Here is a 27,872-nt window from a genome sequence, read left to right as displayed (position 1 = left end):
TAACTTAAGGGGGCTGAATAATTTTGCACGCCCAATCTTTCAGTTTTTGATTTGTTAAAAAAGTTTGAAATATCCAATAAATGTCGTTCCACTTCATGATTGTGTCCCACTTGTTGTTGATTCTTCACAAAAAAATACAGTTTTATATCTTTATGTTTGAAGCCTGAAATGTGGCAAAAGGTCGCAAAGTTCAAGGGGGCAGAATACGTTCGCAAGGCACTGTATATATATATATAAACTTCTGACTTGAATATATCTGAAGTGTATATGTTGAAGAGGGTGGGGCTTAAGCTGCATTCCTGTCTCACCCCCTGGCTCTTCCTTCTTCCGTAGTGTATTTCTTTCTGTATTGTTTTAGTGATTCAACATAGCGAAGGCATAGGCTCAGGTTTTCTGGGTCTGTTTTTTTCTGTTGGACAGGTTTCTCAATTTCTTTCTTAGGTTTTTGCATTCTTCAAACCATTTGTTCTTAATTTTCTTAGGTTGTGGGCATGACATTTTTAGATTTGATAGGGAAGCTGAGAGGTCAAATATACTGTTTATGTTTTCTACTGCCAAGTTTACACCTTCACTATTACAGTGAAATATTTTGTACGGGAAATTGTCTGGAAGGGATTGAAATTTGTTGTTGCCTAATTAAAAAAAGAAATGTCACACTACTTTCCTTCCATCTATAGCATTCCTTAAAATTATCCAGTTCCTTTGGCTTTGATGCCTCACGATTGAGCATAGCTCTGTTCAAGTAGAGTGTGATTTTTCTGTGATCTGATAGGGTTGTCAGTGGACTGACTGTGAACGCTCTGAGTGACTCTGGGTTGAGGTCAGTGATAAAGTAGTCTACAGTACTACTGCCAAGAGATTAGCTATAGGTGTACCTACCGTAGGAGTCCCCTCGAAGCCTACCATTGACTATGTACATACCCAGCACCCGAAAGAGCTGCAGGAGTTGTGACCTGTTTTTATTGGTTGTCGTCGTCTAGTTGTGTGTAGGGGGGCATATGGGGGAGGGAATGCTGTCACCTCCAGGAAGGTGTTTGTCCCCATGTGCTGAGGGTGTCAGGTTCTTGTCCAGTTCTGGCATTTAGGTCGCTACAGACTAGTGCATGTCCCTGGGCTTGGAAATGGTTGATCTCCCCTTCTAGGATGTAGAAGCTGTCATCGTTAAAGCATGAGGATTCTATTGGGGGGGATATAGGTAGCACACGAGGGCATTTTTCTCTTATTAATTTCTAGCTAGATGTAAAATGTTCCTGTTTTGACTCATTTAATAGAGTGGGTTTGGTCTGCTCTATATCAAATTTGCATACCCCCAGTGTCTCTTCCCTGTTTTACACCTGGTAGTTTGGTGGATGGGACAACCAGCTTTCTGTAACCTAGAGGGCAACCAGTGGGTCTCCTTTATGCCATGTTTCTTGTTGGATGACAATGTCTGTATTTCCAATTTATTTGATGAAGTCTGGGATCCTGATCTTTAGGCCAAAGGCAGATGACCTCAGACCTCGTATATTCCAGGATGAGATAGTAAAAACTTTGTGTTCCATAGTGTCTAGTGTTGTTTTTGTGTGTTTTAGACCCGGGCCATCACAGTAGGTGTGAGCAGAGCATGTCGTGCATCCAATACATACCTCTTAGGTCACAGGAGCTTGGGCGGGTGTAATAGTGGGGGTTGGGCCTGTTGCTCTGCTTACGGCCTGGGCATATGTCCTGCTGTCATGTTGAGGTCCTTGCCGCAGGAGCCGGGGGGCACTAAAATGTGCAGTTGTTTCACACAACACAATGCCACAGATGTCTCAAGGGAGCGTGCAATTGGAATGCTGACTGCAGGAATGTCCACAAGAGCTGTTGCCAGATAGAGAAATGAACATTCGATTATCATATGCTTCACAACTGCAGACAATGTGTATGACGTTGTGTGGGCGAGCGGTTTGCTGACGTAAACGTTGTGAACAGAGTGCCCCATGGTGGTGGTGGGGTTATGGTATGCACAGGCATAAGCTATGGACAACAAACACAATTGCATTTTATCGATGGCAATTTGAATGCACAGAGATACCATGACGAGATCCTGAGGCCCATTGTCGTGCCATTCATCCGCCGCCATCACCACAAACCAGATACTGACTGGTTTTCTGATCCACACCCCTACCTTTCAAGGTATCTGTAACCAGCAGATGCATATCTGTATCCCCAGTCATGTGAAATCCATATATTAGGGCCAAATTAATTGATTTCAATTGACTGATTCTCATTAGAACTGTAACTCAGTAAAATCTTTGAAATTGTTTGCGTTTATATTTTTGTTCAGTATATATGACTCTGATGACTGAGGTAGACATTGTTTTTGTAATTTAGGAGACACTTATCCAGAACAACTTACAAGAGCATTTAGGGTTAAGTGCCTTGCTCAAGAAAACATCGACAGATTGTTCACCTACTCAGCTCGGGGATTTGAACCAGCTCTAGAAAGATGCCCGAGTTTCCGACTTGGAATTCCTAGTTGTTTTGAATGCAGCATCACTGTATAGACACCAGATGCTGACCAATAACCTAATTTCTCATATTAGTGTCATGGCAGCACCACAAGTTCCCAGGCAGCAACATTGAGACTTCCGGTTTTCCAATTTTTGCCTTCAAAATAAATGTCTGCGGTAAAAACGCTGTGTGAATGATACGAAATCAATAATTTTTTTCAGCTTAGTGCATAACGTTAATGTAAAAAACAACATATAAACTAAAAAGAGTGACTACTTTATATAAGTGTCACGACTTCCACCAAAAGTTGGCTCCTCTCCTTGTTCGGGGCAGCGTTCGGCGAGCGACGTCACCGGCTTTCTAGCCATCGCCTCTCCATTTTTCATATTTCCATTTGTTTTGTGTTGTTCCACACACACCTGGTTTTCATTCGCTAATCACACTGAATGTATTTAGTCTTCTGTTCCCCTCCATGTATTTGTGTGAAATTGTTTTATGTCATGTGGGTATTGTCACGCGCCAGACTTTTGTTTATGTTGCGTGCTTTTGGCACGTTTATGTACTTATGTGCTTTCGTTTGGACCGGAATAAAAAGTGCGCCTGTTAACTACACTCTGCTCTCCTGCACCTGACTTCGCCTCCATTACACACCAGTAACAAAAAACAATACACTGATTTCATTGAATCTCCGCCTTTCCTTCCAGTTCTCTGCTGCCAATGACTGGAACGAACTGCAAAAATCACTGGAGCCTCATATCTCCCTCACTAGCTTTAAGCACCAGCTGTCAGAGCAGCTCACAGATCACTACACCTGTACATAGCCCATCTGTAAATAGCCCATCCAACTACCTCATCCCCATACTGTATTTTTTTATGTATCTTGCTCCTTTGCACCCCAGTATCTCTACTTGCACATTCATATTCTGCACATCTACCATTCCAAGGTATAATTGCTATATTGTATTTACTTCGCCACCATGGCCTATTTATTGCCTTACCTTCCTTATCCTACCTCATTCGCACATACTGTATATACTTTTTCTACTGTATTATTGACTGTATGTTTGTTTATTCCATGTGTAACTCTGTGTTGTTGTATGCGTCAAACTGTAGGCCTAAGAATTACATTATTGGCTTAGAGAGAGAAAAAACGATTCTATGCGCCAGTGTAAAAGTGGGGTTGGAAATACTCAGTAGGGTCTGTAGAATATATGGTGTTATTTCATGGGCGACTGAGGTTGGTCCCAATGGAATGGGACCCAGGGTCGTTACACTACTCACTCCTTTCAAAGAGCGCGTCATTGCGCTAGCTTGCGGCTCTACCTCTTACAGGAACGCGCTCACCGGCCAAGCACACGCACTGTCGTGGATGCAAGGTCCGATCACTTCCGACACCAATGTAATGAAATAGCAGGGAGCAGGTCTACCTTCTAGCCCGAGGTCCGGCGCGCTATCGACTGTGCTGCAAAAGTATGCTCGTACGGCCGGGCCGATTTCCGCGGTTATAAACCCAGGGTAGTTACAATAGTTTATGCTCTATAAGCCAATATGTATTCCATTAACAGTGATTCGCACTGGGGGCATTTATATGACTTTGGAACATGGTGCAAATTACACTTAAATATGAATGAATGCAGGTTATTGACAGTTTTCTACTATTACTTGGGCGATCTTAATTTTGAAGAATTTCTAAAAGTCTGTGACCCGGAGGTACTTTAAGTGTTGCGACGACACGCGGATATTTCTCTTCATTTCAGTGTAAACGGAAGTAAACAGTGACGAAGAACAATTTCCACGTTCGCGTTTTTATTTAGACGTTTATTAACACCATGGAAATCAAACTAATTTAACTGCACAGCATCACATACTTACCCCAGGTAGTCTTTCATTCGCGTTGGATACAGGACTTGGTTTATAGATGTTGTCTATATAACGCTAGCTAGCTGCTAACGTTAGCTAACAATGGCTAACTGTATTGTTTTTCACGCTCAAATAGCCTCCATCATGGAGGTGCTGGCGAATGCAGCCGTGGCAGAGATCTGTAAACTCGTAGACGACGACTATGCAGTGTTTCGTTTGGAAATAACTCAAAGCCAGAAAGAAAACAGGGCATTGCGGAGGAAACTACAGCTACAGGAACTTAAGGTGTCACGAGAGGTGGCAATGCGAGAGCGCGTCCTTGTCAGTCGTCCAAGAAGTGTGAAGATCCTCGACCAATACAGAGGAATGGCAAGAGGTACATTTTGCATAAAGGCGCTGCATGGTCAACACGACGTATGCATTGGCAAAATAAAAAGACAATTGGATGAACATGACACTGATTTAATTGAAAAAATATAGCCTACCTACAGTATAGGCAGGCTATATATTTTAATACATTTACGGTGATATGGCCTCTACTTCTTGCGTTTCGCGGAGCAGTACAGAGCTGTTGAAGGAAGTTGTCTTCTATGGTATGTTGGCAATCGCACAATTTAATGTGCATTCCTTCACCTTCTGAGAGATGGAAACAGGAAAGGAGGGGGGGGGGCTGGAGTTTCAGAAAAACTTTGCCTTCATAATCATTGACCTGTACAGAGAGTTAAGTCAAAACCACAAGTCCAAATCTCCATCCATGGCTTAGGAAAGGGCCGATTTAGTAAACTAGCTACTGCAGGACATCTACACAAGCAGACCAGAAACAATAATGAGGTTTTGCTTAGGATGTGATTTGATTGGTGTTCCCGGGAGCATAAGATACATGGGCTACACATACTGAGACAGAGGGGTGCTGTTTCCCTCGCTCTGATGATTTCTCCGGTGAGATTCAGCCACTTGTAAAATAAACGGAACATTTGGACAGAGAAAAAAACAGACATTATTTTATTTTTATTGGTCAAATATTTGGGAAAGACTCGCTTCCCTTGGCATCCATGAATACACACCACTGTATTTAGGCTATTGTTGGTATGTTTTTCACTCTGTTGAAGTATAAATCGGAGTATAATGCTTATATGGATGTCAAGCTCAATATACACTGCTCAAAAAAATAAAGGGAACACTTAAACAACACAATGTAACTCCAAGTCAATCACACTTTTGTGAAATCAAACTGTCCACTTAGGAAGCAACACTGATTGACAATACATTTCACATGCTGTTGTGCAAATGGGATAGACAACAGGTGGATATTATAGTCAATTAGCAAGACACCCCCAATAAAGGAGTGTTTCTGCAGGTGGGGACCACAGACCACTTCTCAGTTCCTATGCTTCCTGGCTGATGTTTTGGTCACTTTTGAATGCTGGTGGTGCTTTCACTCTAGTGGTAGCATGAGACAGAGTCTACAACCCACACAAGTGGCTCAAGTAGTGCAGCTCATCCAGGATGGCACATCAATGCGAGCTGTGGCAAGAAGGTTTACTGTGTCTGTCAGCGTAGTGTCCAGAGCATGGAGGCGCTACCAGGAGACAGGCCAGTACATCAGGAGACGTGGAGGAGGCCGTAGGAGGGCAACAACCCAGCAGCAGGACCGCTACCTCCGCCTTTGTGCAAGGAGGACCACTGCCAGAGCCCTGCAAAATGACCTCCAGCAGGCCACAAATGTGCATGTGTCTGCTCAAACGGTCAGAAACAGACTCCATGAGGGTGGTATGAGGGCCTGACGTCCACAGGTGGGGGTTGTGCTTATAGCCCAACACCGTGCAGGATGTTTTTCATTTGCCAGAGAACACCAAGATTGGCAAATTCGCCACTGGCGCCCTGTGCTCTTCACAGATGAAAGCAGGTTCACACTGAGCACTTGTGACAGACGTGACAGTCTGGAGACGCCGTGGAGAACGTTCTGCTGCCTGCAACATCCTCCAGCATGACCGGTTTGGTGGTGGGTCAGTCATGGTGTGGGGTGGCATTTCTTTGGGGGGCCGCACAGCCCTCCATGTGCTCGCCAGAGGTAGCCCGACTGCCATTAGGTACCGAGATGAGATCCTCAGACCCCTTGTGAGACCATATGCTGGTGCGGTTGGCCCTGGGTTCCTCCTAATGCAAGACAATGCTAGACCTCATGTGGCTGGAGTGTGTCAGCAGTTCCTGCAAGAGGAAGGCATTGATGCTATGGACTGGCCCGCCCGTTCCCCAGACCTGAATCCAATTGAGCACATCTGGGACATCATGTCTCGCTCCATCCACCAGGAGATTGCACCACAGACTGTCCAGGAGTTGGCGGATGCTTTAGTCCAGGTCTGGGAGGAGATCCCTCAGGAGACCATCCGCCACCTCATCAGGAGCATGCCCAGGCGTTGTAGGGTGGTCATACAGGCACGTGGAGGCAACACACACTACTGAGCCTAATTTTGACTTGTTTTAAGGACATGACATCAAAGTTGGATCAGCCTGTAGTGTGGTTTTCCACTTTAATTTTGAGTGTGACTCCAAATCCTGACCTCCATGGGTTGATAAATTTGATTTCCATTGATAATTTGTGTGATTTTGTTGTCAGCACATTCAACTATGTAGAGGAAAAAAGTATTTAATAAGAATATTTCATTCATTCGGATATAGGATGTGTTATTTTAGTGTTCCCTTTATTTTTTTGAGCAGTGTGTGTTCATGTCATTGTCATCAATCAACTGCATTACAGTTAAAACTACTTTGACTACCACCACCGATGTCTATATGCTAGCTGTGCTACCAGTTTATACGAATGGGAGTTAGCATTTAGCAGTCACTTTTTCTAAACCTGAAAAGGGACAACTTTTAAATGTTATGCAGCGAAAACAGCCAAATGTATCCAAATTGGATTTGAGTAACCACATTGTGGGCCTGTTACAATATATCAATCATGATGGATTTGACAAATATCCACTTTGTTAGATCAGATTTGTTGAATGTGCGTCAATCCAGCTTCCTTCTATCCCCTACCGTCTGCATTTCATTGACCTCTTTACCCGCGTTATCCTCATTACCTTCCCGATCTCTTTCCAGGAGTTCAAACACATTTTTGTGTCTTTTGAAATCCGTACACGAGGTATCATAAATATGCAATTTTTTGTGAACTTCTTATGTTAAAGTTCTCCATGTTTGTTTGTCAAGAAAGTGAGTTTGTGTTTATAGAGGATTAACCGCCCCCACCTAGTGGCAACAAATCATGTCAGTGTGGAGCTATACGGAGCCCTCTGCATTGTTACACAATATGAGAGGCGCATGACACCGCTGTACAGAGCTGGATTTGGCCTCCACAAGCCTTCGGATGCTCCGCAATTGCGTCACACCCTACGTACGAAGCCTGTGGATCAAGCATAAATTGGCTTTAAGCGAAAGTTCTCTCTGCTTGGTGTTTTGGGAAACACGTGAAATATTAGGCCGTTGTAGGAAAGATGTATCCTAAAAAACTTCGAAGCCTAAGTTCCATTGCTATCGGGAAACCGGGCCCAGATGTGTTACCCAGAATTGGGTCTCGGTCAGTTTTTGGATAGTAGGCAATAATTCCCCATGATTAGCCATCTTCCGCAAAGACACAATATTATATTCCAACCAGATTCTGGTTTGGGGCTGCAGGTAGATTAGCAGTTAAGAGTGTTGGACCAGTAACCAAAAGGTCGCTGGTTTGAATCCCTGGGGGGGGGGGGGGGGAATGCAAATAGTCTGGGTAGCCATTTGATTAGATATTCAGGACTCTTATGGCTTGGGAGTAGAAGCTATTTAGGAGCCTCTTGGACCTAGACTTGGCGCTCCGGTACCAGTTGCCGTGCGGTAGCAGAGAGAACAGTCTATGAATAGGGTGGCTGGAGTCTTTGACAATTTTTAGGGCCTGGTATAGAGGTCCTGGATGGCAAGAAGCTTGGCCCAGGTGATATACTGGGCCGTACGCACTACCCTCCGTAATGGCTTGCGGTCGGAGGCCGAGCAGTTGCCATACCAGGCAGTGATGCATCCCGTCAGGATGCTCTCAATGGTGCAGCTGTAAAACCTTTTTAGGATCTGAGGACCCATGCCAAATCTTTTCAGTTGCCTGAGAGGGAATATGTTTTGTTGTGCCCTCTTCACGACTGTCTTCATGACTGACATTTATCAATAAATAGTATATCAAGAAGTTATGAGAAGTGTTACCTTACATCCTTGTCAACTCTAGACAGTGTCTATAGGGTACAATATAGAGTTGAGCATTGACAGTACCTAACTTAACCACCTCCCTTTCCCCAATCACTCTCTCAGGTGAAGGACATCTCAATGGAGGCCACAGAAGCTTTGTGACTCCAGCGGAACACAATACATGGAGAGATGACCAACCAATCACTGTTGACGAGGGGAGTGGAACCTCAACCCAGCACGTTATTGTGATAGAGGTCAGATTAATAGTGTTGCATAAAAATGACAGTATATCAAATGTGACGAGTTTATTTCAAAAAGGCTCCCCACAGCTATTCATTAGCTTACGTGTACATCATAATGTATTTGCCATATGGGAGCTTGTGAGACTTCTCCATGACATTGTCATCCAATTCAACTAATGTACTGATAATAACCTCCCCTTTTCTTGTGTCAGTCTGCAAATACAGAGGCTGCAGGTCCTGGGGTCAAGCAGGAGAGGACTGAAGGAGAGGAGGACGCAAGACACAGCAGAGACATCCAGACTGAAGCGGCAGGAGCGGCCCCTGTAGCTCCGGAGGATCCCACTGCCTCCCTAGTGCAGCCCAGGACCAGACGCAGCATCACGGAGGTCAGTGGAACGCTGAACGCCGTCCTCAAGTCAGAGACAGACACCGAGACTTTAACTGTAACACAAAGGCTTTTACACACAGGATCTGAACACAGATCAGACCCAGAGAGACTGGGGCTGGGGCCACAGGGCTGTCCTCCTGCTCTCGGCTCAGAGTATTTACTTTACGGTAACCCAAGCCTGAGGACGATTCAATCCCATCGGGACTCAGGTGACGCGTTAGAGACTGGCAATGATCCGTCTTGTTCTTACACTACAGAGATGGACCGTAACAACATATCCTTGGGTTTAGAGACACAGACTGATCTGTCTAGAGGGGACTGGAACCAGTACAGTAGTAGTGCATACTCTGAAGGGTGCCTAGATAAGAAAGGGAAGGGTCTGGTCGTAGATGAGGTGACTGTGAAAGTGGAGGGCGACGTTCCTCCCACATGGAATGCAGATAGTCACCTCGGAGATGGACTCTCACAGGGCAGAGATTTCTTAGATTACAGGGAAAGCTTTGAATCAAATACAAATGTTGTGACCCATTCCCCTTTACACTCTCTCAGGCATTGCGATCCAGTGTCCACGTCGATGGGTCCTTCCGATTCACACGACCATGTCCTTTTTGATCAGGAATTGAACTCAAACAACAGGGATAGAACCCAGGTTCAGGGAGGGGGAGCCACATCAGGATATAGTAAAGAGAAACCGTTCCTCTGCATGTTCTGTAACAAAGGCTTCAGTTGCTCCCAGAAGGTGGAGAGGCACCAGAGGGTCCACACAGGGGAGAAACCATTCAGCTGTACCCAGTGTCACATGCGCTTTGCCCAGTCTGGCCACCTGAAGAGACACCAGAGGGTCCACACAGGGGAGAAACCGTACAGCTGTACCCAGTGTCAGATGCGCTTCGCCCAGGCTGGTGACCTGAAGAGGCACCAGAGGGTCCACACAGGGGAGAAACCCTATAGCTGCCCCCAGTGTGAGAAGAAGTTCTCAGAGAGGAGCTACCTCAGGCTACACCAGCAGAAAAAACATTCCACTCTATAACATAGAAAGTAACCATTCCACGCGATAGCTTCTGACATGTAGATCAAACCCTGCATTAAAGACACATTTTCATTGTTTTCAGCAGAAAAGACCCACAGATGCATTTTAAATAACGAGAGTAACAGATTCCAGTGTTGAATATTGCATCCAGACATTGTGTAATATGATATACACTGAGTGCACAAAACATTAGGAACACCTTCTTAATATTGAGTTTGACCCCCTTTTTGTCCTCAGAACAGTCTCAATTCGTCAGGGCATGAACTCTACAAGGTGTCGAAAGCGTTCCACAGGGATGCTGGCCCATGTTGACTCCAATGCTTCCCACAGTTGTGTCAAGTTGGCTGGATATCCTTTTGGTGGTGGACCATTCTTGATACACACAGGAAACTGTTGAGTGTGAAAAACCCAGCATCATTACAGTTATTGACACACTCAAACTGGTGCACCTGGCACCGGCTACCATATCTCTTTCAAAGGCACTTTAGTCTTGCCCATTCACTCTCTGAATGGCACACATACACAGTCCCTGTCTCAATTGCCTCAAGGCATGCAAATCCTCTTTAACCTGTCTCCTCCCCTTTATCTACACTGATTGAAGTAAATTTAACAAGTGACATCAATAAGGGATAATAGCTTTCACCTGGATTCACCTGGTCAGTTTACGTCATGGAAAAAGCAGGAAAGTGAATCCTAATGTTTTGTACACTGTATAAGCTACATAAGCCTAAAAAGACTGTTACATATTGTGTTTGCACTGTGTAGAATGTGATGTTCACAAACGGCTGTTTCATTACTTCTATTAAACTACTTAATTTGTTTTTATCCCCCAAGACATGTTTAATGAGAAAATGAATGCAGTTTATCAAGTTCATTAAGTTTTTTTTTTTTTTTAGATGTGTATGTGTGGTTTTAATATGGTGTATTTAAAACGTATGTTTAATAAACACAAAATGGGACTTTTCATTCTAAGACTTTCATTGAGATTCTCTTTAGTATACATCACATTTGGACCTGTATCCACAATGCATCTCAGAAAAGGTCCTAGGCATCCTGTTAAAACCTGTTAACATTTTTTAAAATAATAACCAGGTGGTAATGATGATGCAATCTCTAGTGCACTCCACACTGCCCTTTCAGACCTGGACAAAAGGAACACCTATGTGAATGCTATTCATTGACTATAGCTTAGCGTTCAACACCATAGTGCCCTCAAAGCTCATCAGTAAGCTAAGGGACCCTGGGACTAAACACCTTTGATTATTTATTTAACTAGGCAAGTCAGTTAAGAGCAAATTCTTATTTTCAATGATGGCCTAGGAACAGTGGATTAACTGCCTTGTTCAGGGGCAGAACGACAGATGTTTACCTTGTCAGCTTGGGGATTCGATCTTGCAACCTTTTGGTTACCAGTCCAACAACTAGTCTGCAACTGGATCCTATACTTCCTGACTGGCCGCCCCCAGTTGGTAAGGGTAGGTAACAACACATCCGCCACGCTGATCTTCAACACGGGGGCCCCTCAGGGGTGCGTGCTCAGTCCCCTCCTGTACTCCCTCTTCACTCATGACTGCATGGCCAGGCACGACTCCAACATCATCATTAAGTTTGCTGATGACACAACAGTGGTAGGCCTGATCACCGACAACGATGAGATAATATAGGGAGGAGGTCAAAGACCTGGCCGTGTGCTGCCAGGACAACAACCTCTCCCTCAATGTGAGCAAGACACAGGAGCTGATAGTGGACTACAGGAAAAGGCGGGCCGAACAGGCCCCCATTAAAACCGACGGGGCTGTATTGGAGCAGGTTGAGAGCTTCAAGTTCTTTGGTGTCCACCACCAACAAACTAACATGGTCTAAGCACACCAAGACAGTCGTGAAGAGGGCAGGACAAAACCTACTAAGATTTGGCATGGGTTCTCAGATCCTCAAAAAGTTATACAGCTGCACCATCAAGAGCATCCTGACGGGTTGCATCACTGCCTGGTATGGCAACTGCTTGGCCTCTGACGGCAAGGCTCTACAGAGGGGATTGCATAAGGCCCAGTACATCACTGGGGCCAAGCTTCCTGCCATGTAGGACCCCCATACCAGGCGGTGTCAGAGGAAGGCCCTAAAAATTGTCAAAGACTCCAGCCACCCTAGTCATAGACTGTTCTCTCTGCTGCCGCACGGTAAGCGGTACCGGAGCACCAAGTTTAGGTCCAAAAGGCTTCTCAACAGCTTCTACCCCCAAGCCATAAACCTCCTGAACAGCTAATCAAATGGCTACTTGCATTGCCCCCCCCCCCCCCCTCCCATTTAAGCTGCTACTATTCTTTGTTTATTATATATGCATAGTAACTAACTCTAACCGGTGCCCCCACACATTGACTGTACCAGTACCTCCTGTATATAGCATCGCTATTGTTATTTTATTGCCGCTCTTTAATTATTTGTTACTTTTATTTATTTTTTACTTAACTATATTTGACTTAACACGTATTTTTCTTAAAACTGCATTGGTGGTTAATGGCTTGAAAGTAAGAATTTCACTGTATACCTGTTGTATTCCGCGCATGCGACAAATACAATTTGATTTGATTTGAAGACACTGCCCGGGCAAACTCTGAGCCAGGAGTAAAATCAACTCATAAAAGTTTATCTCAGCTGATAGTCACGACATCCTGCAAAGGGAAGATAGTGATGACGCTCATTGACATTGCAAAAGATAGGGAATAACCAATGAGGCATCGCCAGCTGTGAACTGTGTAGCACGCTTCATACAACCACAGTGAATGTGACTGTACATCAAATCTTGCGATGGTAAAACGTTTGATATAGTTTTCTCCTGACACGATCACGTTGCCTTCTCTTAATTATAGCCTAATATGTTGGCATAAATAACTTTTTTTTTTTTTTTTAACCAATTCTGATTATTGTTAACTGAATTTTGACAATATTACCATTATACTGTTACCAACCCTCGTCACTTCCCTTTAACAACTTTTAACTCCCGTTTATCAAATCACTTGCCAATAATGTTGCATACGTTTGAAAGTTCTAGAATTTTCATTGGACACAATCAAAGTTTACATAAGCTTTAGATGCTTTCAGTTGCCCAATTTACCGGCATTCCCGATTTAGGCTTTTTATTTTTACAACGTGATGTTGCGCTCCGACGGGATAACATGAAATAACATTATGTAGGTAATTAAATCATCGAAAGAAAAACGTGTTTATTTATTTCGTCTAGTCTTTATAAGTATTTAGGCATATCATGTGGAATAGGCCTCGTGAAATCATTGTCAGAAGCGCAAGAGTTACTGTTGCATGTAGGTCTAGATTATTTATGAATTGATCCTATAGAATTAACTCCAAAGCAATTGCATGTGGCACAGGAACCATTGACTCACTTCATCACCAGTCAACCTGCTGATAACTCTTAACTGGTTAGGACAGCTCGTGTGGTTTCCTAAATATCTATCGACTAGGTGGGACTGTTATGACTAAAGTAGCTTCATTCATCGCTTTTATTTTTACCCATTAGAGTAGGAGTAAAATGTATCTATTCTCAGCACTTATTACCAATTTTCTACTCTGAGAGCCTTTTGTGGATACCGGCCAAACAAAGAGTCTTAGAGTAGAAGTGCTGATCGAGGATCAGGCCCTCAACCCGGTCTACATCATCATGATCTGAAAGGCAAAACTGATCCTACATCAGCACTCCTCTGAGAGGCTTTGTGGATACGGCCCCTGATTTCACCCTATTCTACATACCCCCGACAGCGCATTTGACTTACTAACTATACCTACACATAACCACACACTAGCAAACACCCACTGTACACCTCAAAATAGTTTAGTATTGTCGGATGATGACTTATCATAGCTGACTATTCACCCACACCATATTTACTGTTTGTCCACCATGATGGGTTTTAACAATGAAGTCATTCTGTAACTACAGTATAGGACCTAAACGTAGACACATGCACACACACAAACATGATAACATTTATTATGTGTTGTAGATATGTGGTAGTAGAGTAGTGGCCTGAGGACACACACTTAATGTGTTGTGAAATGTATTGTAATGTTTTCAAAATTGTACAACTGCCTTAATTGTGCTGAACCCCTGGAAGTGTAGGCCCTGCCTTGGCAGCAGCTAATGGGGATCCTTCATACATACAAATAGTGGGGATGGGTAAACACACCATGTTGAAAGTGTTATATTATCTATGTGTGTGTGTGTGTGTACATACCTGAGGGAGTGTATGTCTGTAATCTGTATCACCTCTCTTCCAGGATGAGGGTCCAGAGGTGCTGCTGGTGAAGGATGAGGGGTGTGAGGAGGGTCTGGGGAACCCTGAGGGGACCATGGTCATGGAGGACAACCAGCCTACACCTCCTCCTGAACCCACAGAGAAACCAGCTGAGCAGCACAGGACCACACACAGTCTCACTGAGGTGAGCCCACTGTGAACTACTGTCTGAATGGTATTAGGTCTGGGCCCGTATCCACAAAGCCTCTCAGAGAAGGAGTGCTGATCCAGGATCAGTTTAGCCTTTTAGGTCATAATTATGATTAAATGGAAAGATCAGCACTCTTACTCTGAGGCTGTGTGGATACAGGCCCAGATGTTGATTAATTTGTGTGTGGAAGTGTGGAACCCTGCATTTGAATTATCCAACAATTCACGTGTCAGGTAATCAAGTCAACTAACATGTTTACATAGTACTCATAGCAATCCCTGCTCATATCAGATTTCTTGATCCAACATCCTCTCACTCTGTATCTCTTACAGTCAGTAGACATGGAGGATGGGAAGCCTGATCTGCTGCTGGTCAAAGAGGAGACAATAGAAGACGGACCAGAGAGCATTGACCTGCTGAGTGGACTAAAGATGGGGGAGCAAGGCAAGAGAGAAATACATATAGCCTACATACAGTAATAGATCTTCAATGGGAATAGTGATACGCCTGCACCTGACAAATGTTTTTCTTAAACACAGATGAAACCTTATGAGTAGTTTATTTCTAAAACAATATCAGCACAATTTGTATGAAATTCAAAAACAAACAATACTATGTATATCAACATGACAGTCATATCATATCACCAGGCAAATAACACACACAAAATCCATGTATATGATTTTTGTTCTGTTGTCATGTTTGTTAAGTCTGGATTGTAACATTTGCCTGTAGGTGGTTTGCTGGAGGCTAAAAGAGGAGACATGGTGGCCATATTGGATTCCCAGACTGGTGCAGCCAAGAGCCCAGGGGATGACATCACAGAGCAGGCTGGGGCCAAAAGCGACATAGTGGAGGTCAGTGGATGGGACAGCGTCTTCAACTTCAGGCTGGGGAACAACACTGTTAACCACAGCCAGAAACAGACAGTCAAACGCAAAACAACAACCAAACTTAGTCTCCATGACAACAGACTGGCTGAGACCAGGACAAGGTTTAGATTTGGTCTGCGGGGACGGGGAGGTGTCAGTATGGGGCGGGAGAGAACAGACACAGACTCGGCTAGCGATGCTCCGTCCTGCTCCTATAGTTGTGATTCAGAGAGACAGATGGCGCCTCAGGTTACCCCACAAACAGGTGCTGCCTTCAGCCAGCCTTCTATAGGATCTATAAACTGGAACATGGACCCTGCAACAACACAGACACTCCCTGGCCTTCATCCTGCTCACACTCTCCTAATGTTAAACCAGAGCTCAGACAATGCCAGTGCCTCAACACTAAATGGCTACACAAACCCATTGACAAATAACAGTAGTAGTGACGCTATCAGTAGATCCGGTGGCAAAGAGAAGTGCTTCCCATGTTCATTCTGTTGGAAAGTCTTCAGTTTCCGCAAACAGATGGAGAGCCATCAGAGGATGCACACGGGAGAGAAACCGTTTGGCTGCCACCTGTGTGAGAAGAGGTTCTCCCACCAGCACCACCTGAAGAGGCACCAGCGGGTCCACACAGGGGAGAAACCCTACAGCTGCCCCCAGTGTGAGAAAAGGTTCTCCCACCAGCACCATCTGAAGGCGCACCTGAAGGTCCACACGGGAGAGAGGCCATTCACCTGTACACACTGCGGGAAGAGGTTCTCAGAGAGGAGCTACCTCAGGATACACCAGCAGAAAATGCACATGGCCCATGTATAGAGTATAGTGACATGTAATGTAGTACTAGTTAGTTAGTTTAGTTAATTTTGTTGGTTTAGGATGTAGTAGGGAACTGGATGAGGTGAACTGAGGAAAGAATGAGTATGATGAGGCAGAGTAGATGATATGGTGATGGTTGGTGTGATGGTGTCTGTAAAAATGCTTTACTTATGAAGAGTGACAACCTTGTCCTGTTGTTTGATGCTGGTGTTTTATAATGAGGAAATTATAGTGCCTTAATTCAGGTTTACGTGACCTGAAGTAGTGAAGCTGTGTGTAATGTTATGTTGAACCTTTTCCAAGGCATTCTAAAATTCATTTGATCAAAGCGAGGGTATCAGATCAAAGTTATTTTACTTGTCACATGTATAATTGTGTGTAATAAAAGTGCTGCACTTCACATTGTGAGTGTATGACCATTTTGTTTAAATGAACTACAAAATGTACTCTGTGCTGACTGACTTGGTTATTTTTGTGTCATTTCAGGGACTGAGTTTCCCTTACCTAAGTGGAACCAAAACATTATACTTCATTCTTGAATCAACACATATTTTTTTTTTTTTTATATTAAACTCCAATGGCTTACCGTGGAGAAATTACAAGATTATGTTCATACTTATAACGTCGTATAAAGACACATTTTTCATCAAACAAATGATCATTGCGGAGCTAATGTGATGTAGTAAAGTCATTGAAATATGGTGCATGAGAAAACATTATCCGCTTTTATTAAAAGGCGCATGCATGATCTCGCTTTACGTCAATGGAGGTCGATTTAACTTGTTGACTGCTAATCTATTCCTTTTTGCGCATGTGAAAATCTCTGCGGAGAAACACTTGGGAGGAACTTTAAGGCTATTTTCTGGAAATTGTGTCGTTATGTGCCAGATGTTAAGACGACAAAACCATTGTAATTGGGTTATTTGCGGGATTCACTTTGTTAAATCAATAGCATTGGGTCTACGGTATTGACTCAAATCTGGGATTCTGATTGAAATTCAACTATGGATATGTATTGAATATATGCTTGAGTATTGGCTGATGTATTTTATACATTTGACGCATTACAGGTTCATCTTAAAATACTAGATGTTTAATACGTGTGAAGCAGAGGTTGGTATTCACAATATAGAGTCGTATTGTTTGGGTAGACTGAAATGAAAACAGCGCCTTCTAATCATTCGAATGGAAATATGTTATTAGTGTTTTTTTTCGGATAGACTACGAATGCCCTGTTTTAGTCCGCTGGTGAAAGCGTGTGGTGCTCGCTGGGCTGTATCAGGCTGTAAGGGACACAGTGGGTTAGTTTGGTGTAGAGATATGACTACGTTGTATGGGAGATATGCTTTGGCAGCATTTTTGTTATCATTACTCAATTCTATAGTTTAACACCAGTGAATTTGAGCAGGAAGGTAATTTCATTTCAAACGATAATCTGTTTCCGAACAGTGTCCAGTCATTAAAGTGGATTGCTGTTAGTTTTGACTGTTGCAACTTTTTGAAGGTTCTAGATTTGTTAAACAACAGGTTTATATTATTACAAAATGAATGCAACAGGTTGCAATGATTAGGTTACGGAAAGGGGTTATAGGTACGCTGATAAATTGACACTTTCTTTTCCAGGAGAATGGGGGGAGTCATTTTCTCTCTCTTTTTGAAATGTTTCCTGAGGCTATGGTCTTAGGAGAGCAGTTAGTGAAATTCGGCAGTTTTATAAGTATAAATCTACCCAATTAAATAAGGCCTGGCAATTTTTGTTTGTTTTTGCCATATGGTTTACCACACACACACACACAATTTACTGGTTATGAATATGGGTTAGTGCCCAGGTATCTTAAAGGGGCGCACACACACACACTCAATTATCTGAAGTCTTTTTTAATTAAACACGTTAATTATTTTGAATAGAAATGTACTGGAAACTCATTGTAAACCTGGGATACGAAATGTATGAAATGTTTGACCTTTTCATTAATTAGTCAAATATAGTAAGATCTGTTCCAAACTTCTTTCATGTTGCTGGTATGCTGGTTGACTAATGGACAAGACATAATGGGTGGTAAAGGTGGTGGCGGCCCAGGTGAGACATTATCATGGGCCATCCACTTTGAAATATGAAGCTATCTGAAAAAGAACCAATGAAGAGACACCAGGAGAATCAGTGCCTGAAGGAGGGGGGGTGGGGGGGGGGGGGGGGGGGGGGTTTAACTGTGCCCATAATTGATTTAGATTTGTCTAAAATAGTTTATTTTGGGTATCAGGTTGATTGTAGAGGTCTACACACTGCTACATGTATAGTAAATGAGATTAAGAATGCACTAAGATACTGATCTGTAATTATATGCATGATAAGAATGTTAATACTATAATTATAGGTTCATTATACTGTATGTTCATATAAATGTACATTCTGCCAATGTTGGTGTATGCCAAATTGAGGGTTTTAATCACTGAACAATGTCATTCTAAATTTGGGTTGGATAATTAATTGGGTTTTGATTATGATTTGGAAATGGAATGATTTTTAAAACTGACGGATTGATTGGTGAATGAGAGGGTGAACTCTGATCCGGAGAGTGGAACTGATCCGAATCCATTTGATTTATATCCATTACCAAATTAAATTTTTGATGATAATGATAATTCTCAGGAACAATAGCACGTATGGCGCTAATGGCACATAGAGTCTATAGGAGTGGCCTTATAAGTAGTGGAATCATGATGCTTGTTCTGGGTCATGTTGATTGAGCACCAATGCAATACATTTGACTTAAACCGGGATTCACTACCTGGATTTGTCCAACAAGATATGCTAATTTGAGTTCCTATAGATGGTGTTATGGGGATGGAAATAGTTATTTCCACCATGCTGACCAATGGGAGTATGCTCAGTATCAACAAGATGATTTGTTTCATACTGATGAAAAATCTACTCTGATTTAGATTGCTGGTCATTTGTTAACGACAGTTGAATGTTTATATAATTCCCAATGAAGGATCATTTTATGTTTAAAGGCCGTATCGCAAGCGATGAGTATTGACGTTTCTTAACGTTAAAACAAAAGCGTCGGGATTGTAGTTCACATGAGCCAGTCGTGGGCAGAGCTAACAGCTGCTAACTGTAGGGAGAAGGCAGAATACTGCCGAGAGTTTAAGACCTAGGAGCCCCCCGGTGAGTAGGCCTGAAGAGAGAAATCCACAGGATGAGTTTAAGTAAGGTAGGATTTCTTGCGTTTATTGCTATGGTAATTAAATTGTACTGCACTGATGGGGCTTAAATCGCGGAAAATATATGTGGCAGTGGCAGCAGGACAGACATTTTTGGGTGTAAGAGTTTCCTCTTTGCAGAAGATCTACAGTTGGTTTTAAGAGAAGGGTTCCATCCTCCCAGGCTGTTGTAGTATCTGGTAAGGCTAAAGTAGTGGGATACGGGTGGTGTGTTTGTTTATGTGTAGAGTTAGGTGGAGGTGCGACTAAAAAAAAAAATCCTTTCCACTTTTTTCTGACAATGTGCAATTCACACTCCGACCTGTGAAAGGCAGCAATACGCAACACAACTAGTCTGCCGGAAACTCAAACGAAGAATTAACGGAAGTGAACAGTGACCAAGAACAATTTCCACGTTAGTGTTTTATTGTTGTTATTTCGATGTTAAAAAATGACTAATTTAACTGCACAGCATCACATACTTACCCCATATAGTGTTTAATTCGCGTTGGAGACAGGAATTGGTTGATAGACGTTATTTAGCAGCTAACAATGGCAACCTGTGTGGTTTTTCACACTCAAATAGCCTCCATCATGGAGGTGCTGGCGAATGCAGCCGTGGCAGAGATCTGTAAACTCGTAGACGACGACTATGCAGTGTTTCGTTTAGAAATAACTCAAAGCCAGAAAGAAAACAGGGCTTTACGAAGGAAACTACTGGAAATGAAGGTGGCACGGGAGCGCACAGAGAGGACAACGCGAGAGCGCGTCCTCGCCAGTCGTCCCAGTAGTGTCAAGATCCTCGACCGATACAGAGGAATGACAAGAGGTACATTTTGCAGAAAAAAGGCAGAGGCTGCGTAATTGGATCTTGGTCAGTTTTTGGATAGAATGCAATAATTCCCCTGATTACTTAACTACCATGCCAAAGATACAATAGCATATTGTAACCAGATCCCTGATTTACTGTATTTCTTATTATTTACTCATTGCAGACAATGTGGTACATGGAACATAATCAGCCTACATCAATCAATAAGTAGTACATAAAGTAGTTATAATAAGTGTTACCTTACATCCTTACCAATTCTAGACAGCGTCAATAGTGCACAATATAGCGTTGATCAATCACAGTAGTTCACCTAAGCACCTCTTTCCCCCCCAATCACTCTCTCAGGTGAAGGACATCTAACTGGAGGCCACAGGAGCTTTGTGAAGCCAGTGGGACACAATACACGGAGAGATGACCAACCAATCACTGTTGATGAGGGGAGTGGATCCTCAACCCAGCACGTTATCGTTATAGAGGTTAGTGTAATAGTGTTGCATTGAAAATGTGTTACTATGAATATGAAATATGGCCTGTTTATTTCAGAAAGGCTTCCCTCAGCTATTCACATGCTTACATGTACATCCTCATTTATCTGCCATAGGGGAGCTTGTTAGACTTCCCTACGGCATTGTTATCCAATACAACTAGTTACCAGTAACAACCTCCTCTCTTCTTGTGTCAGGCTGCAGATGCAGAGACTGCTGGTCTTGGAGTCAAGCAGGAGAGGTCTGAAGAAGAGGAGAACCAACGGCACAGCAGAGACGTCCAGACTGGAGCGCCCTCTTTAGCCACGGCAAACCCCACCGCCACCACGCAGCCCAGTACCAGATGCAGCGTCACAGAGGTCAGTGGAACGCTGAACGGCATCCGCAAGTCAGAGACCGACACAGAGACTTTAACCGTAACACAGAGACCAGAGAGCCCAGAGAGACTTGGGCTTGGACCTCTGGGCTGTCATCCTGCTCTCGGCTCAGAGTATTTACTTTACGGTAACCCAAGCCTGAGGACAGTTCATTCCCATCGAGACGCAGGTGACGTGTTAGAAACTGGCAATGATCCGTCTTGTTCTTACTCTACAAAGATGGACCCTGGCAACATTCCCTTGGATTTAGAGACACAGACTGATCTGTCTAGAGGGGACTGGAACCAGTACAGTAGTAGTGTATACTCTGAAGGGTGCCTAGATAAGAAAGGGGAGGTTATAGTGGTAGATGAGGTGAAAGTGGAGGGCGACGTTCCTCCCACATGGAATGCAGATACTCACTTAGGAAATGGACTCTCACAGGGCAGAGATTTCTTAGATTACAGGGAAAGCTTAGAGACTAATCCAAATGTCGCAACCCACTCCCCTTTAAACGACCTCACGGATCGCAACCCAGTGTCCACGTTGATGCGGCCTTCCGATTCACACAGCCGCGTCCTTTTCGATCAGGTATTGAACTCAAACGACAGGGCTAGAGCCCAGGCTCAGGGAAGGGGAGCAACATCAGGCAATAGTAAAGAGAAACGGTTCCTCTGCATGTTCTGTAACAAAGGCTTCAGCTGCCCCCAGAAGGTGGAGATCCACCAGAGGGTCCACACAGGGGAGAAACCCTTCAGCTGTACCCAATGTCACATGCGCTTTGCTGAGGCTGGCAACCTGAAGCGGCACCAGAGGGTCCACACAGGGGTGAAACCCTTCAGCTGTACTGAGTGTCATATGCGCTTCGCCCAGGCTGGTGACCTGAAGAGGCACCAAAGGGTCCACACGGGAGAAAGGCCATTCGCCTGTAATCACTGCGTGAAGAGGTTCTCTGAGAGGAGATACCTAAGGATACACCAGCAGAAAATGCATTCCACTCTTTAACATAAAAGTTACAATTCCACTCGATAGCTACCTGGCTAGCTAAGTAAACAACAGCAGGAATAATCTAGCTAGCTGTAAAGTTTACAAGTATCCCCACTAGCTGGCTACTAGACGACCAATATAACATTTGGGCCTAAAGCTTTTTGTTGGGACCCAAGGCAAGCAACTCTTGCCTGTATCAGTATTGGACACTAGCTATAATGTGGACCAATACTTTTATAGCAATATAGCTACCTACTAATGTAATGGCCCAATGTATTGCACATTGTTTTGATAAACCGGTTAGAATAAGGCTGTCAAATCTATACCAAATGCATTGCCTATCAATTAGGGCTGGGCGATATATCGAATTAATTTGATTAATTCGACTTCATGTTTTTGTGCGATATTCCAAATGCCTGTATCGCATTTGGAATATTGAATTTTTTGTGTTTTTCTGAGCGTTTATGTCCCCTTGTTCTCATGTTGTCTTTTTGGTTTCGTTCGTTCCTTCTGTGCTGTGCACCTTCCCATTTACATCAGAGATCGGTATATAACGACGATATGCTCATGTCTCCCTGCCCTAACAATGGGGGGGAGGGAGTCGCCCCAAAGGCAGAACGGCATTGGGCTTATTTTGGATAGATTATGACGAGAGTGAAACCTCTCGCTTTGTCTCTATCTCCCAAGCCCCTCCCCCTATCACTCACAACAATAAAGATGAGAGATCACTTCTTCCTCTCTGACAAACGGTTTCAACTCGCTATTTTGCATTTGAGGTTTGGTCCAACAGAAATCGGTCATATGGACACCGAAACACATGGAGACATTATTTTACTGTTATAGAGGAGAAGGTAACCTTTCGAACCATACCAGACACTGCTAAAAACGGATGTACCAATGAACATTCATTCTGGGTAATGTATGCTCAGTTTGTCATGCGCATATTACGGTACCACGTATCGCTAGCAGCATTTTTGTCAAATAAAGATTGTTTTACTAGCTGTTTAGTCTGTGTTTTCTGGATGTGGAATAAGCATAAAACAATTTATATAAGGAATTGGCAACTTGTCATTCTGAGAAATAAGGTAGGCCACTTGACCTCAACATCTGAACAAGGTGGACAGACTGTTCAAACAGTTGGAGACGGACAGAAGGGTGTGTTCATAACAATCCCAACTGTTTTGCCTTGTTAGCTGAATTCAGAGCATGTGAAATTATACCTAGATCCAAGTTGGCTAAACTTGAAATATAAATAGTAGCTGGCTACTCACTAGCACGTGGGCTTGTGCTAGAGAGCTTGTTTGAGACCGGTGTTCATTTTCTACAATACCTGCTACATTATTAGTGAATTTGCATCATGCAGTGTTAAATATGTAACAAAAGGGCATTTTCATAGACAGACTTGAAGCCAGATAAGTGATTATTGCGAAAAATCTGATTAAACTATTTTGATAAAATAATGAAAAGTATTAGTGGTTCTTATGATTGTGGAAGGCTTATATTCAGCCTAGGTATAACTTCACACGCTCTGAATTCAATAGATTATTGCAGACTGTTTTAAATGAAGTGTATTTGACCTTTTAAATTGTACAACAAAGCTTATTTAGAGAACATAAAAAAATTAAAATAAAATATATATATATATATATATATATATACTGCAAAAAAAAATAAAGGGAACACTAAAATAACACATCCTAGATCTGAACGAATGAAATATTCTTATTAAATACTTTTTTCTTTACATAGTTGAATGTGCTGACAACAAAATCACACAAAAATTATCAATGGAAATCAAATTTATCAACCCATGGAGGTCTGGATTTGGAGTCACACTCAAAATTAAAGTGGAAAACCAAACTACAGGCTGATCCAACTTTGATGTAATGTCCTTAAAACAAGTCAAAATGAGGCTCAGTAGTGTGTGTGGCCTCCATGTGCCTGTATGACCTCCCTACAACGCCTGGGCATGCTCCTGATGAGGTGGCGGATGGTCTCCTGAGGGATCTCCTCCCAGACCTGGACTAAAGCATCCGCCAACTCCTGGACAGTCTGTGGTGCAACGTGACGTTGGTGGATGGAGCGAGACATGATGTCCCAGATGTGCTCAATTGGATTCAGGTCTGGGGAACGGGCGGGCCAGTCCATGGCATCAATGCCTTCCTCTTGCAGGGACTGCTGACACACTCCAGCCACATGAGGTCTAGCATTGTCTTGCATTAGGAGGAACCCAGGGCCAACCGCACCAGCATATGGTCTCACAAGGGGTCTGAGGATCTCATCTCGGTATCTAATGGCAGTCAGGCTACCTCTGGCGAGCACATGGAGGGCTGTGCGGCCCCCCAAAGAAATGCCACCCCACACCATGACTGACCCACCGCCAAACCGGTCATGCTGGAGGATGTTGTAACGTCTGTCACAAGTGCTCAGTGTGAACCTGCTTTCATCTGTGAAGAGCACAGGGCGCCAGTGGCGAATTTGCCAATCTTGTTGTGTTCTCTGGCAAATGCCAAACGTCCTGCACGGTGTTGGGCTGTAAGCACAACCCCCACCTGTGGACGTCGGGCCCTCATACCACCCTCATGGAGTCTGTTACTGACCGTTTGAGCAGACACATGCACATTTGTGGCCTGCTGGAGGTCATTTTGCAGGGCTCTGGCAGTGCTCTTCCTGCTCCTCCTTGCACAAAGGCGGAGGTAGTGGTCCTGCTGCTGGGTTGTTGCCCTCCTACGGCCTCCTCCATGTCTCCTGATGTACTGGCCTGTCTCCTGGTAGCGCCTCCATGCTCTGGACACTACGCTGACAGACACAGCAAACCTTCTTGCCACAGCTCGCTGAGCCACTTGTGTGGGTTGTAGACTCCGTCTCATGCCACCACTAGAGTGAAAGCACCACCAGCATTCAAAAGTGACCGAAACATCAGCCAGGAAGCAGGAACTGAGAAGTGGTCTGTGGTCACCACCTGCAGAACCACTCCTTTATTGGGGGTGTCTTGCTAATTGCCTATAATATCCACCTGTTGTCTATTCCATTTGCACAACAGCATGTGAAATGTATTGTCAATCAGTGTTGCTTCCTAAGTGGACAGTTTGATTTCACAGAAGTGTGATTGACTTGGAGTTACATTGTGTTGTTTAAGTGTTCCCTATATATATTTTTTTCTTATATGCTCTTCTGTACAATTTGTTTGCAGTCTGCAGTCCATGAGGACCTGCTGATATCCTGTGTTGCTATCGGGAGAGACTGGACCTCTGAAGTGGCTGGTTACAAACCCTGGCCCCGGATCAGGACCCTGGAACAGAAGCCTTCGCTCTTCCTTCCTGAGTCGGGACCGAACCACGACTGACAGTTTCCACCACCACACAGAACACAACCAGTGGACAGGTGGACTGAACAACCGCAGTCCTGGTGGTCATCAGAGAGACCGAGGCTCCCGTCGGGGATCCAGTCTGCAGCCCAGACCCTTCTCTTCACAGTCTCAGTGCAGGGATGGAGCAGGACCTGGGGCTGATAGAGACAGACCTATGATAAAAACACCACAGTATCTATGATGAGCAGAGCAGGTCACCCTGGGCTTCAGCCATCACAGAGAGTGGTGGGAGACTCCACTGATGGTAGTCTTTCAGGAAGTCTGTCTTCTCCTTACCTCAGGCTTACCACACCAATGCAGACAGGGTCAGGATGGGCGTTCACCACAAGAGGTACCTTGCCTATAACACAGCAAACAGCCCAACAACACCCAAACAATGGCTAGAGGAGGCAGCTCAGAGAGTAACCACCTGAGGCTGGTGGCTCCTGCTTCTACCTCTTCTGGTGTCATCGGGTCACAATTTGGGAGGCTGAGCATTAGGATGTACGCCGACAAGCCATACGCCTGCCCCACATGTGGTAAGCGTTTTACTGAGGCAAACTATGTGAAGAAGCACCAGACCATTCACATCAAGGAAGGAGAGGCGCTTGAAGATCAAACTATGTTACAAGAGCTTCTGCTTCCGGAGTATTCTATCTAGACATAGGTGTGTCCACAATGGGGAGAAATTTTAGCAGTGTTCCTTGAGCTGTATTATAGTCATGTGAAGTGTCTTGGGGTAAGAGTTGTTTTGGATGACTAAATCTCTCAGTTGAGCATCTGGGTATTCTCACATGATTCAGACTTGTTGTTTGGTGTGCTGGCATAGCATGCTCCCTCAACATGAGACATCGGTGGCATTGTGTTGCGTGATGATACTGCACATTTTAGTGTACCCAGCATAAGGTGCACCTAGTGGTCAAACAGGGAAATGGTTCCAAATGTTTTTCAACCACCACCACCATTTTTTCCCCATAGGTGATTTTAGAAACACTTAATAAGAGCTGTGTTTCGTGTAGGCTTACCCTGGCGTGACATTTTGATAAGTCACCTTGTCCGATTTACAAGTTTATCAATACATTCGTCTCTATTTACTCTCAGATTAAAAAAAATCGAATTAGTAGATCATGCAAAACTACAAATCCCTGCAAACTCCTGCACATCATCTCTAGCTGACACCTTTGCTAACAGATATCGTGTCAGTTTAAAACATGCTCAAGACAGTTCACAGAATTTTCCATTTAAAGAAATGTTGCCAATTTATTCTTCACTACATTTAGCTAACATTACAAAGTTAATCCAGAGATTCTTACCTTCGGCAGTCTCATACAGATATTCATGGAATTTGTAGTGCTTTATGATTGGCATATTAGCAGTTAATAAGCATTTCATTTTAGGTGGGTAAATACAGGCAGATATATTTTTAAGTCACCTTGTCCTTGAGAGATTTACACGGCTATCAAAATGTCATGCCAGGGTAAGCCTACATGAAACTCAGCCCTTATATTAAGTGTTTCTAAAATCCTTTATGGGAAAATGAATGGTGGAAAAACGATTGGAACCATTTCCTTGTTTGACCGCAAGGTTTTATGGGTATAACTTATACTATGGTCCTCTAATGGCAGTGGCATGTATTCATGGATGCCAACAGGCTTCCCAAAAAATGAAAAAAAAAAATTTCTCTACTGTCTCTCTGTGTTTCATAATTTTCCCTCAATTTGCAAAAGGCTGAATGTATCTCACAGGAGAAATCATCTGAGCAAGCGATACAGCGCCCCTCGGCCTACAAGTATAGAGACAACCCATCTGATGCTGTCTGGCTCAAACGAGTATGACATTATTGCCGCCCGTAGAATTTAAAGTAAGGGAAGCCAGCGAGCATTTGGCCTCCCTTGACATAAAATGTGCAAAATAACAAATCCCATTGAGAGCATATGGCATTAACTTGAATAGCTGCATCTCGTTGTGTTGCTGTCCTCCGGTGGCTAGCTAGCTAGCTAGCTACAATTGTCCCTGTCCAAAATTAGCTATAGATGGAGCTAGGGATTTGGACTTGTGGTTTTACTTAATTCTCCATAGTGGGCAATGACTATAACGGCGATTCTGATCCATTGTTGTGACCGGCCTAATTGGATGGAAGTTCCATATGTAGCTAACTATAGATGTAGCTAACTATAGATGTAGGCCTAAAAGGCTAATGTTAACTAGCCAACGTTGCCCATGAATGGAAGTTATGCTAGCGAGCAAGCATTTTAGCCAGGTAGCCTAGGACAACAAACAATAAAAATGTGTATTGTACTGTA

The 27,872-nt window shown here is 43.7% G+C and overlaps 2 protein-coding genes and 2 long non-coding RNA genes across 6 annotated transcripts in view; 2 read left to right on the top strand and 2 right to left on the bottom strand.

Moving 5' to 3' along the window:
- Positions 1 to 4,674, bottom strand: part of LOC118941347 (uncharacterized) — a 23,509-nt gene extending 18,835 nt beyond the window's left edge. Inside the window, exons 1-2 of the long non-coding RNA XR_005037592.2 lie at positions 4,345 to 4,674; positions 1,626 to 1,839 (exon numbers count right to left, since the gene is read on the bottom strand). This is a non-coding gene — a long non-coding RNA (uncharacterized LOC118941347). The remainder of the gene's footprint in view (positions 1 to 1,625; positions 1,840 to 4,344) is intronic.
- LOC110498489 (uncharacterized) lies at positions 4,218 to 16,753 on the top strand. 2 transcript variants are annotated; one of them, XM_036953761.2, is made up of 6 exons: positions 4,218 to 4,708; positions 8,665 to 8,795; positions 8,996 to 9,169; positions 14,492 to 14,653; positions 14,992 to 15,103; positions 15,395 to 16,753. In XM_036953761.2, the coding sequence occupies exons 1-6, from the start codon at positions 4,435 to 4,437 to the stop codon at positions 16,351 to 16,353; spliced, it is 1,812 nt and encodes a 603-aa protein (XP_036809656.2). In that variant the 5' UTR covers positions 4,218 to 4,434; the 3' UTR covers positions 16,354 to 16,753. The 2 variants fall into 2 exon arrangements, with proteins under 2 accessions (XP_036809656.2, XP_090066727.1); XM_090210601.1 differs by having other exon boundaries at positions 4,228 to 4,925.
- Positions 15,431 to 20,168, bottom strand: LOC149975144 (uncharacterized). The gene is made up of 2 exons (XR_016488855.1): positions 20,047 to 20,168; positions 15,431 to 15,562 (listed from the first exon to the last, which is right to left on the bottom strand). It is a non-coding gene; the product is annotated as an uncharacterized LOC149975144 (long non-coding RNA).
- Positions 19,907 to 27,872, top strand: LOC110498533 (uncharacterized). 2 transcript variants are annotated; one of them, XM_090210604.1, is made up of 4 exons: positions 19,907 to 20,389; positions 20,738 to 20,868; positions 21,075 to 21,236; positions 25,414 to 27,872. In XM_090210604.1, exons 1-4 carry the CDS (start codon positions 20,113 to 20,115, stop codon positions 25,564 to 25,566), a joined length of 723 nt encoding a protein of 240 aa, XP_090066730.1. In that variant the 5' UTR covers positions 19,907 to 20,112; the 3' UTR covers positions 25,567 to 27,872. The 2 variants fall into 2 exon arrangements, with proteins under 2 accessions (XP_090066730.1, XP_036809683.2); XM_036953788.2 differs by lacking the exon at positions 25,414 to 27,872 and having other exon boundaries at positions 19,913 to 20,389; positions 21,075 to 23,221.

The sequence above is a fragment of the Oncorhynchus mykiss genome, chromosome 19, assembly GCF_057628025.1.
Source record: "Oncorhynchus mykiss isolate SJ-2025 chromosome 19, ASM5762802v1, whole genome shotgun sequence".
NCBI classification, from domain to species: Eukaryota; Metazoa; Chordata; class Actinopteri; order Salmoniformes; family Salmonidae; genus Oncorhynchus; species Oncorhynchus mykiss.
The sequence above is the reverse complement of the archived record's forward strand: the minus strand, read 5'-3'. Positions and strand labels throughout refer to the sequence as shown.